The sequence below is a fragment of the Microtus oregoni genome, unplaced genomic scaffold (genome assembly GCF_018167655.1).
Source record: "Microtus oregoni isolate MIOR12 unplaced genomic scaffold, Mior012 000020F_ref0000438, whole genome shotgun sequence".
Lineage (NCBI taxonomy): Eukaryota > Metazoa > Chordata > Mammalia > Rodentia > Cricetidae > Microtus > Microtus oregoni.
This window is the reverse complement of record NW_024543079.1, coordinates 31589395-31601570: the sequence shown is the minus strand read 5'-3', so window position 1 is coordinate 31601570 and position 12176 is coordinate 31589395. Positions and strand designations below refer to the sequence as shown.

At 41.0% G+C, this 12176-nt stretch overlaps 1 protein-coding gene across 5 annotated transcripts in view; it reads left to right on the top strand.

Moving 5' to 3' along the window:
- Positions 1–12176, top strand: part of Plcb4 (phospholipase C beta 4) — a 356880-nt gene that overhangs the window by 338103 nt on the left and 6601 nt on the right. For all 5 annotated transcript variants that reach the window (XM_041671004.1, XM_041671007.1, XM_041671005.1 and 2 more), the window contains 3 exons: positions 4272–4347; positions 6029–6204; positions 8480–8581. In XM_041671004.1, coding sequence (XP_041526938.1) covers positions 4272–4347; positions 6029–6204; positions 8480–8581 — 354 coding nt within the window. The remainder of the gene's footprint in view (positions 1–4271; positions 4348–6028; positions 6205–8479; positions 8582–12176) is intronic.

Sequence of the window (12176 nt, the reverse complement as noted above, 5' to 3'; positions counted from 1 at the left end):
AATCTAGCACTCAGGAGGCAGAAGCAGAAGGATCTCTGTGAGTTCAAGGCCAGCCTGGTCTACAAGAACTAGTTCCAGGACAGGCTCTAAAGCTACAGAGAAACCCTGTCTCCAGAAAAGGAAAAAGTCAACAAAATTTAGCTGAAAATAATTTTGAAATTAACTCTTCCACTCTGGGAATTGTTTTATAAGTAATTTTAAAGGGTACAAAAATATAGCTAACTGCATTTCATCAGAGTCCAAAAATGGTTTCTTTTACATCATATTATTTGTTAATTGTTCTGTGCTATTATTAGCTACCATTACTACTATTTCACTGTGCCTAATGTACACAGTAAACACTGGCATAGGTCTGTTCATAGGGAAAATATGCTACAATCTTATTTATCTGTGGTTTTAGGCATCCACTGGGGATCTTGGAACATGTGCTTGTAGGACACGTAGCTTCATTTTTTGATAATATTAAAAATCCCTTCTTACTGCATTATAATAATCAGACAAAAAGCTGACATTGGTGCATTTTCATTGATTAAATAGCAATAATTTGACCAGTTTCCCAACATTCTTTCTGGCATCCTCTCTGGAACTGCACGCTGCACTTACTTTTTGCTCTGTTTTCTTATTCTCTGATAGATCCTGTCTCTCTCTGTCTTTCATGAGATTTTTATTTTGCAACAATACTGCTCAGTTGTTTTATAGAACACCACTCTCTCTGGCTTCAGAACTTCCTCATAGGTAGAGGAAGAAGAGGGAGATTGTGCGTCTTGGAGAGACACACCCCACAGTGCAGCTTTTCTCATGGTACAGAATACCAGTGTAGGTGATGACGGGTCACACATGGCACTGCTGGCCTGGTTCACTTGGCGAAGGATGGTCCTAACTGATATCCATCTGCATGTCCTGTACCACTTTTTAGTAAAAAACTTGGGGGTGATACTGTCAAGAGTACACACCGTGTGTATGTGTGTGTGTGTACATATGTATGTATATAGATATGTGTGCGTGTGTCTATATACATTTTATATATGTTCTATTTCAGACATCATATTGGGCTCAGTTTTGTTCTCCTTCAGTGGATTTTATGATTTTATTTAGCGTTTTAAGTCTTTGCTGAGGTTTTCTAGCCTTCCGCAGTGTGAAAGAAAGAGAAAATAAGTACAAATGACTTTCTAGTTTTCTCCCTTATTTTTTCTCTTTAACATTCAGTCAAGATATACCTAGAAAACTAAGATTTTTGAACTCAGAATGGACTGTGTTTGTTACAGTTATGGTCTCCAAAATTCTAATTTCAAGACATGGAGCCAGCGTCCTTCTTGGGGCACCAGTGGCGGATAATTATGTGCCCTCTCACCTTGGAGGTCATGTTTGGAGTCGCCTTCATTTTTATTACAGCTATGTTTTCCAGAAAAACACACACCAGACAGTTTGTATACAATTCTCCTTTGTCTTCCGCATTGTTTTTCTGTGCGTCACTGAAGCAGAGCCATGGCCTGTTGCTTTAAACGCATTCGGATGTATATTTTAAGTGAGTCAGGACAAGTTTCTGGTTCCTGGATTCACACTATTGTGGTGGAGGAGGCTGGAAGGTCATTCTTAGCAGCAGAAGCATGTGGGAGAGCATGTTTGCATCACTGAGGGCCAGGAATCAGAAGGAGAGACACACCAGCAACACTCATAACCATCAAGTCGTGTCCCTAATGACCTGCTTCTTCCAGCAAAGCCCTGGTCCTAAAGATCCCTCAGCCTCCAAGAATAAGGCCACCTGGAACAAGGCATGCAGAGCATGAGCCTCTAAAGACATGTCATACTCAAACCATGAGCATGACTCTTACAGACTTCTGACTATATCAGCAGCGTTAACTTTTAAAAATGTCAGTTTCTCATTTTCAATGACATCTTGAAACAAAATGTTGAGTGTGTGGTATAGACCCTAATATTGTGTTTACAAAGGGTGAAGTCTTGACAGATTTCCAACTCTTTCTAAGAATATACTTGTTTTTATTTATACATCACTTTTCAACAAATGTTCTATTTTTTTCTGGACCGCAGTATTGTAATTTTTCTTTTTTTCTTTTTTAAAAATGAATTTTTGTTACTTTGAGAAATTTATACATGTATCCAATGAAATACAATGATAACATCCTCTGTTTTCTCCCTCTGAATCTGCCATATTCCTCTCAACACACCTCCCTCCCAAATTCATGTCTTCTTTCTGTTTTTGAGCCCACTAAATCCAGTTAGTGCAGTGCTTCTGTGCACAGATGTGGGCTCTTTCTGTGTTTTACTGTGAGTTTTCAGATGCAAGAACTATATAGTAAGATTCTCTGTCAATCATGATATTAGGTTCCTACATTTGTAGCAATAATATCCCTAGGACTTTCGATAAGAACTCACTTTTATCTTATTATTTTTATTCTCAAGCATAAAATGGAATGAAAGTGATGTTTATGACTGGTTCTTTCATATGAGACACTGGCCATGGAGTCATCCTCATGAGGAGGTGGTGGGTTCCACCACACATAAAGCTCTACGTCACACTACAGGAGACGGAAGAAGCCTTCCTGTAGGTTTCTTTCTGAGCCCATGCTGCCAGATGCAGATCTGCCCCCAGGCTCTGGAGAGAGAATATTCTCAGTACTTGAAATACAAGACCTAAAAAACTCATGGAAAGTACCTTCATAGCCAGTTATCAGATATTTTCATCTGCACAGCCTACTCCAAGGGGAGCTTCCTGTTGCTACCTAGACTTTGTGTTTCTAGGTTGCCGGAATGTTGGTCAAAAGGGAAATTGGTCATATGTGTTTGGATATTTCTGTAATGAAATCCATTTCTCATAGAACATGTGCAGCTGACCTTGGGCTGAAGATGGTTTGAGTTGTGATTTTTCAGCTTCATCATGGTGCAGGAGTTACCTGCACCCAGGAATGCGTGAACTCGGAATTCTGAATTTTGTCTTTGCCTGGGTTTCTTGTTGGTGGTGGGATAATTTCTGGTCAGCATCACCCTGTCAGCCACATAAGGCAAAGAATGGTTGATCATCTGCAGCCGACTGAGTAGTTTGCTTGGATTAAATGCATCTTGCTTTTTTGATATTTTCAATTTACAGTATGGGTTAATTAGACCTCATTGCCATGGTCAGTGAAGAAGTTTTCCCTACTCGTCATACCCAGCTGAAGGGTATGGGTCAAGTGGGCAAAGGCACTTTACTCAAGTGTTCCTGCCTAACTTCAGGATAACTGTCTCTCAAGAACATTCCATTCAGCTTGGTTAAGGTGGCAGGGAGAAGGTGAATGGAGAAGGCAGAGAAAGAAAAAGTTAATGTTGGAGAAATCAAAGCAAACGTTTCTGCAGGGGCAGAGAGTGAGTAAGGCAATGCGTGAAGGGGAATAATTATGCAGTCGTGACTTCTTAATATTACAGGGATCCTTAGCTTATGCCAGCTGGTTAAGAAGGCTGGATAAAGCCCATCATTACATTTACTGTGGAAGTTTGTCTGGAATGAAGCCAGGGGAACATTTCAGCTTGCTGAATAACAGACTGGAGAAGAAACACCCTGAGTACCAGTCATTGAGAAGCGGCGGGTGTGACAAGCGAGCACATTTGCAGGGGAGAGTGTTGCTTTCCAAGGACGCTTGGTTCATAAAATGAAGCACTGTGAGCTGGGCTAGCATAAGCCAGAGCATACGTGCTGAAGACAGAAGCCCAGGTCCTGTTCTGGTTTCTGCAATAACGTGGAGAAGAAAATACCAGTACTGGAATTAGCAGTAATGGTTTCTGGGCAATCGCCTGGTATATGTTTCCTACTCAGAAGAGAATAAGCCACCCCCTCCCTGCTATGTAGTGCCAATAAATGCTATTTTCTTCCTCGCTGGCATGTTTAAAAGACAAAAATCTGGCTTTATGACCAAAATGAGGGAATTAGAAATTCACTTCAAGACTGTTTTCATTCCTAATAATATTTTATGGAATAAATACAAAACAGCTTAAAGAAAAGCAGGAACCAAAATGGAAACTCTGACAACAGACCATAACAAGAAAATAATTGCTAGGTCTGAAGTATTTCTGTGTGTGGTTGAATTGAGTAATCATGGTGCAGATACATTTCTAAGGTGTGAATCTATTCCTGGGAAAGCGGATGCTGCCCAATGAGCCATAGCATCATCACCCATTTGATGACTATATTGTCTTCATCAGAAAATGTTGTCACAGAGGCCCAAGGGAACTGAAGGATATCTAATTTCTGGCATGCGTTTTCACTTCTCCATTTTCAGGGGAAGTAATTGTCTTGAAATGAAAAAAGAAACAGAAATTAAAATTCAGACCCTGACATCAGATCACAAATCTAAGGTAAGAAAACACCCCCACTTTTTTTTTTTTAAACACGGTGACTTGAAGAAAATATTTTATAGTTTATTTTAGAAGGGGCATCTCAGGATTGATCTGGTATCAGAAGCAGTAGCGGTAGTTGGACTTGGAAGATGGGGTCAGAGGTTTCTGCTTGACGCAGCTTTACCCATCTTTGAGAAAAGCCCCTTCGTGGAACATCTTTTTATCTTGTGTGTAGAAATAGACTGACGATACTTACGTTGATGATCCTGATGTATCAAGTGAAACAGTGAGCAAAGGGGCTGGAAGGAAGCCCCACAGGTACTGAAAATACAGACTATGCTTCCCTACAGAGGGAACACCAAGCACTTGCTTGTATTTTACTGCATCTTTGCTAGGACTTTTAGGGTGATAAAAATTAAGCTGACATTTTAAGAGTTGAACCTAACTACTGGCAATTTCCCCAACTCAAATGAAACTAGGATTTTGAGAGACCTTAAGTAAAGCTGTGAGCCTTTGGAGAGGACCTCAATGCTAAGACTCAGGAGGAACACAAACATGATTTCAGCAATAAGAAATTTTAAATTATTGTTAAAGCTCTCAACTATAGCACATGCTTGAAACAACAGCTTTATACGGTTATGTAAGGCTTTATCATCCATCCCCATGGCTCTGACACATGCACAGACCAGTCACACTCTTCTGGATGGAGTGAGTGCTCCTCTGTGCTATTTATTTTGCATGGTAGGGACTATGCATCATTCTCCATTCTCTCTTCCTCTTTTTAGCTTTGGATATGAGAATTAGTGCTTTATGTACTATGCCATGAGTTTTAGATCCTTTCCTCATGTAGATCAGAAGTCTTGGCAATGCTATCAATTTACTTTGGCTGTGTCATAAGCTGCCAAAATGCAATGCCTTTAAACAAGTATTATTTATTTGCTCATCATTCTGAGGGCCACAAATTTGGACTATATTCAAGTGGTTGACAGCTCTGATTTTGTGGGGCTCACCCAAGCATCCACAGTTAGCTGAGGGTTGTTATCCTCACTTGTATATCTGAGGGGTTGCTACCTGCAGGGTGATTGTGTGCCTTGCATGGCCTCCAGCCTCCAGCAGGGCAGTCCGGGCTCGTTTGCAGGGCACCAGCCGTAGAAAAAGGAAAATATTTTGTTTGTATACCTCTGCTTTAGGCACACTTGCTGTTGTCTCGTTGAGTAGAGCAAGTCACAGAGACAGGCAGATTTCAGGATTTGGGGAAACAGCCTCTAGCCATTTACAAGGGGCTGAAAAACCACGTTGCACAAAGTGTGGCCTTGAGAAGTGGAAGACTGTTTGCCCTAGTGTCTATTAAGGGCAATGAAGTAAGCTATAATCTAGGAATAAGAGGACACTCAGTTCTCTCTTCAGACCTGTGGTCTAGTAGAGGTGAGGCATGAGATGAGGAAGTGTGCTGGAACTGACCAAGATCCAGGCACACCCAAGGAGGAGACAGGCAGTGAAATAACAGGACAATGTAAGAGACTTAGCAGCCAGAGTGATATGTTGATCTCAATAAAACAGTCATTAGTGATTGTTGCTTTTGTGGGTTGTAGATGTCCATCGAGTCACGAAACAAACTGGCCTGCATGAATAGCATATGCTTTCAGTGCATAGCTGACCCAAAAGGTTCCAGGTGACCCATCCCATCTTCCCCACACAGGTCAAAGAGATTGTGGCCCAGCACACAAAGGAGTGGTCAGAAATGATCAACACACACAGTGCTGAGGAGCAAGAAATCCGGGATCTGCACTTGAACCAGCAGTGTGAGCTGCTGAGAAAGCTGCTCATCAACGCTCATGAGCAACAGACCCAGCAGCTGAAACTCTCCCATGACAGGTGGGAGAGTCAAACACCGTGTGTGTGTGTGTGTGTGTGTGTGTGTGTGTGTGTGTGTGTGTGTAAGTGTGTGTGTGTGTAAGAACAAAAACGAGTGCAATGTATCTCGTACACTTAGTATAAGGAAGCTGATTTATACGAAGTAGTGTCTGCTAATGGCTTGCATGTGTTAGGAAGACACCACAATCATGTAAAGTTAGCTCAGATTGCAAGTTGCCTATAATGCATACTAAGAAATGGTCTTCCTCCTCTAAGTGTTTTGGGGCTCAAGAGTAAATAGGGCTAGAGCTGAAAAACAGCTGAATTCTCTTAGGAAGGTAAGACATAAGTCCTGGCCAGTGGAGCTCCTAGGGTGGCTTTCATCCCACAGTGGCAATGCATTCAAGAGAGCCTCCTTTTTTACTATACATTGCCGGGACTGCACTTTAGGAGGACAGACTCAGCCAAGAGGTAGCCAAGACCTATCAGTTCATTTGCTTATCCCCACTTCAGCAACGGGCATGTTGCACTTGAAATACTGCCTGGTCTGAGCTGGACTTCTTCATTAAGTATAATCAGGGGTATGCTGATATAGACAAAACAATACAAAACAGAAAGTTTATTCCAACAAAACAAATGTTCATAAAAAAAAAACATGGCAACTGCATAAACTATATGGTTGTATGCAAAAACTTCCAGCCTTACTTTTGGTGAGACATCCTGACATAGAAAATAAAGTGGTTTTGCCATAGTTTCCAGTTATCCCATGAGACAGCCGAATGGCGCCTGGTATGATCTGGTTCTGTCATGAAGCATGCTGCTCCCGGTGGAGTTCTGAGTTTGGGTCTGCTTCCTCGGGTTAAAGGATGTCTTGTCTTCTTTCTTCAGGAGCGCTTCCGGTTGCATGTGTGCTTTGAGTCAAGTCTCCGTAGCAGCATCCCTTCCCCGCTTTGAGCGCTGTGACAGTGGCAGCTTGTAGTCACCTCCCCTTATTTCAAAATGGGTTAGAGTACGAAGCACTTTTGAATCATGTCTCTAACCACATGGAGAAAAATTATAAGCCTAAAAGTTAGATAGTACCTGAAAGAAATAAAAAATTTAATTTTTCATTGATTAGAAAGTCATTTAAATGCGTGTGCACACATACACACACGCACACATGCATGCAAACCCAGCTGCTAATTTATCTTTTTTTTTTTAATTTATCTTAAAATTAAGTCTGTGGCGAGAGCGTTCCTCCTCACAGTAGCAGCAGTACTAGGGTTGTTTTTTTTTTTCTTTTTAAATCTCTATTGCCTAGTGTATCGTTTCTTTTTGGCTTTGTGATTGTTCTCATTTACTGAATGTTTGTTAGCAACATTTGGTCATTCGTAAGCGAAGGAAAGGAAGGAAGAATGGGTGTCTGGAAAGATCACTTTACTAACAAGTTGTGGGAAACTGAGAGCATTTGCCTTGGGTCCAGAGTTCCTCTCATTGTCCTGCTGATGGGATACAAGGTGGCTAACTAAAATCCCATTTTAGCCTTGCACATCCCTCTTGATGTAGAACAAACTACTGGACCTAGGTAACCAGCGTTCTTGCCTGTACATTCCGCACAAACTCCTAAGGAGATCACTTATTAAGTGAAAAATTATTTGTTATCACATCTATTTTAGTCTTCTAAACTATATGCCTTTATTATACACAAGAGTGATCCAAAAATAGACATATCTGTCATACACACGTGTGTACTTACACAGTCACTAGTCAGCTGTCAGTACAGATCTGCTCTTTCCTATACTTGGAACTATTTAGTCCCTTTCATTCCCATGGACTGTTGGTCGACAGGAAGGTCACTTGTGAAGGTTAGAGCATCCTGTCTCGTCCATCTCACTGGGTCCCAAACAGAGCATGGTAAAGTTGAACATCTGTGTATTTCTTTTTTGGAGTAAACACAGCATCTTTGCGCAAATATACCAGCCACAACACATATCTCCACTAGGTGGCAATGCTCTCCTCAGCCATTGCTCTCCTTCCTGAGCTAGGGTTCCTTCCCTCCATTGCCAAAGGACAAAACAACTCCATGAACTCAGGCATGTAAAAAATTTGAACTCGGCCCTATTGTTACACATTGTCTTGGTATCTGTTGTTTTTCCTGTTATATATCATAAAGACACCCTTTTAAGGCGTATGATACTTTATGGTAAGCACCAGGACTTCATCTGTATACTCACTAATCTTCAACTGTAGCCTTGTGGAGTTCTTAATCGCCATCATATGCCTCTCCATTCATTTGTTTCTTATTTTTATTTCATAGGGAAAGCAAGGAGATGCGAGCCCACCAGGCTAAGATTTCTATGGAAAATAGTAAAGCCATCAGTCAAGATAAATCTATCAAGAATAAGGCAGAAAGGGAAAGGTAAGTGTGAAGACGTTCACTGGGACAGTCTGGGTTCCTGGGATAGTGTCAACAACATTAGACTGTGTAAACTCAGCATGGATCTGAGCTGTAAGTGAGTGTCCTAAGAGCCCTGTTAGTACAATTACCATGGAAGGAAATTATTACTGCAGTAGTATAGTAGTTCCCAATATTTTCCTGATGACTGCCACTGGCAAACTGTATTTATATTCACACAACATATATAAAACCTGACAATAATCGATTTAATTCTGTAGCATTCTTCCTGCATTCTACCAAACCGTCAGGCTAATCTCTCCCCGGCTCAGGGGTCAGCAAGTCTGGATGCGATGATTCTGGGTTTCAGGTGTCAGCAAATCTGGATGTGATGGTTCTGAGTGTTAGGAAGGCTTTTTCTCACTTTGATTTACACCCTTCGACATCAGGGATTATATGTAAAGCTTCCACATAGATTTTCTGGTTTGTCTATGAGTTAGGGGAGCTGTCTGGAAGGAGAGATTGAGGCAGGAATCTGGGTGGATATGACTTACCAAGCAAGGGGTCTTCCTCAAAGAAGATGGGAAGATAAGATGGGGTGGGACAAGACCTGATTAAGGCTGTGGTACCAGGTGTTATATGCAAACCTTCACTACAGCTGTTAAAAGGAACCACAGGTGATTTTCAGTAACTTTGTTACCCATAGTGGGGTGTTTCCAAGGGAACACAGATAACAATCACCTCACTACCCATCATCCATCTGTGAGTATCCAGAAGCCTTCAGTTTCACAGACAAAGACCAGGCCAGAACTGTGGGAGCCATAGACAACAAGGGTCCTGCTCATGGATGGATGATAGCTGGTGAGATGGCACTGAAGACCAGGGCCACTGAAAGGCTGGCTGTTTTCTGCTCCACAAAACACAGAATACAGATTAGTCCTTGGGGACGAAGAGGAAAAGGAGTGTGGCATTTCAGGCTCACGTGTCACTCCGTGAACCAAGAACTCCATAAACCTAGAAGACTTGGCAGCACAAAAGTGGGCTCTCTGTGCTTTAACTCGACTCCCCAGCCTTCTAGGATACTCAGTGGGTGCTGATGTTTCGAGCAGAACTGCCTCAGTTGCATTTATTCTTTTCAGCTCTTGAATGATGCTAGGTAATAGTAAATCAAAATATGACAAACAACAAAGCATCCTGCCAATTAACTCATCTTTTATAGTGAAGTTTTGCTAAATGCCATTTAACTATAATACCCCACCAAAGGGAAATGGAATTCCATAGTAGTTTATCTTTTTATTATATTTATTTATTTACTTTATGTGAGCATGGTGTGTGAAAGAGAGCAAGACAGAGAGAGCGCATAGGAGCACCCACAGTCGTACAAAGTGCTCATGTGGAAGTCAGATGACAACTGTCAGGATTTGGATTGCTCTTGTGGGTCCCAAGGATCAAACTCAGCTTCTCAGGCTTGGTTGCAGGTTCCTTTTTCCACCAAGTTTTCTTAGTGGCCCTCCACAGTCATTTTGACCTGGAGATGAGTGCCGTCTATGCCTCCCGGGAAGAAGGTTCTAAGGAGATCATTAGTCATCCGTCCAGAGATTGTTTGTAGTGTGACATGGTTGTGTCTCTCTGACTCTTGTAAACTTTTCAGAGGTGCCAGTCTCTGCACACTTTCTCAGATAAGGAACTCTGTTTAAAAGTGTTTATATACATAGAAACAAATATATCTTCTTCAGTTCAAAACCCTCAAATACTCTAAAAATGCTAAATATGGATTAATCTTTAACTTGAATTGTTTTTAACGGTGTTGTTAAATTTGGGCTGTACAAAGTGAAATATAAAATCCATCGTGAAGGCTGGGGTATTAGATCATCCTTTATTGTATTTTATCAAATATATTAGAAAGTAGACTTAAGTTCATCTGAGTTCAAATTTTCTTTTATTTTTTTGCAATGCAATGTCTTATTGTGTTTCTGAGGCCAGCCTGGAACTCACTAAGATCCTCCTGTCTCAGAATATTGAGCTCTGGGTTGAGTGGGGTAGCTACCATACTCAACTTTTAAATAACCCAAAACTCTAAGGTGTTGCTAATGTCATTATCCAGGCTTTAAAAATATTGTCTTTAGCTGGGTGTAGTGACACATGCCTTTAATCCCAGCACTGGAAAGAGGGACAAGTGTCAGAGGCAGGTAGATCTCTGAGTTCAAGGCCAGCCTTGTCCAGGACAGCTGAGGCTACAGGGAGAAACCATGTCTAAAAAAAAATATCTTTATTTTGTTGACTGAAACTTTTTGTCTATCATTATCTGATCATAAAGCATCAACAAATATCTGTTTCTAAAATAATGATAATAACCTTTGTGCCAACAAGTCAACCACCCCTTAAGAAGCACGTGTATATGGTTGTGATTTCAGTTTTATCATCCTGCTGAGGACTAAAGTTAAAGGTTTATCATAAGACTTAGCAAGACCAATAGAAACTAAAATGTTATTCTATTCCTAGGTCAGAAAAGACTTTGAACAGACATTATAGGATATTTATAACAAAATGAAAATGCAAGCACTGTTGATCATGGACAGAAACTGCAGTGATGTTTACATGAAAAGCTTATTTCCTAAAAGATGTCAAAATTAATGTTGTGAATACTCAAAGAAGATATAAAGGTAGAAACCAGAGTGAATACCAAGATCCCAGTTGAAAATGAATAACAAAATGCGCAAAGTACTAGAATGGGGGGGAAGCAAGAGAAAGCATCCAGAAAGTAATGGCTTTTGTGGAAATTGTGGGGGCAGATGAGATCCTCACTAGACTGTCAGCAGGAACGATCAGGAGGAGAGAAGAAGCAAAAATTAGTGGTGTGTGGAAAGAAAACTGAAAATAAAGAGGAAAATAATTTTGAAAGGCTTCTATAATGCTAATGGTACATTTGAAAATATGCGTAGAGTGGAGAATTACTTAGAAAAATGCACGTGCCCCCGTGGACAGCCCACATCTACATGAATACAAACAGCGCTAATTGGATTTGGAGGTTATTAATAATGTTAATAATAAAAAGGAAGATGTTGGAGGGAGACTAGTTGAGGGCACTGTGGGATGTTGGAGAAAAATCGTAGGAAACTTACATTGTATACACGTATAAATTTTCAAAGAATAATTATTATTTTAAAAGAGAAAAGGAAAACACACATGAAATGACTGCAAACGGAAATGCCTGAAAAGACATTGTCGTTAGAGAAGTCCACACATTTGGATGTTGTGTAGTCGTGAAAAGCACCCCACCTACAATCAAGGGCACAGTTCAAACAGCATGATGCACCCACAAAGGGGCAGAACTGTCAGCATCTCGTAAATCAAGGTTGGGCAGCTGTCTGGGGAAAGCAGCCCCACGCTCCTCTGGAGTAAAAAATGCAAATTAGGGTTAAAGACAGAGTCATGGGATGAAGAGGAGGTTGTTCATATCCTACCAGCAAGCAAGTCTGCAAGCTTGGGCTTGTGAAGGAAACCAAAAACACCCTACTAAGTCCTTAAAACACACAGAATGATGTTAGCATGCCCGCAGTATTCATCAGTGCTATGTGCGATCTCATTAGAAACACTGAAGCCCTTGGCCCCTCAGCCC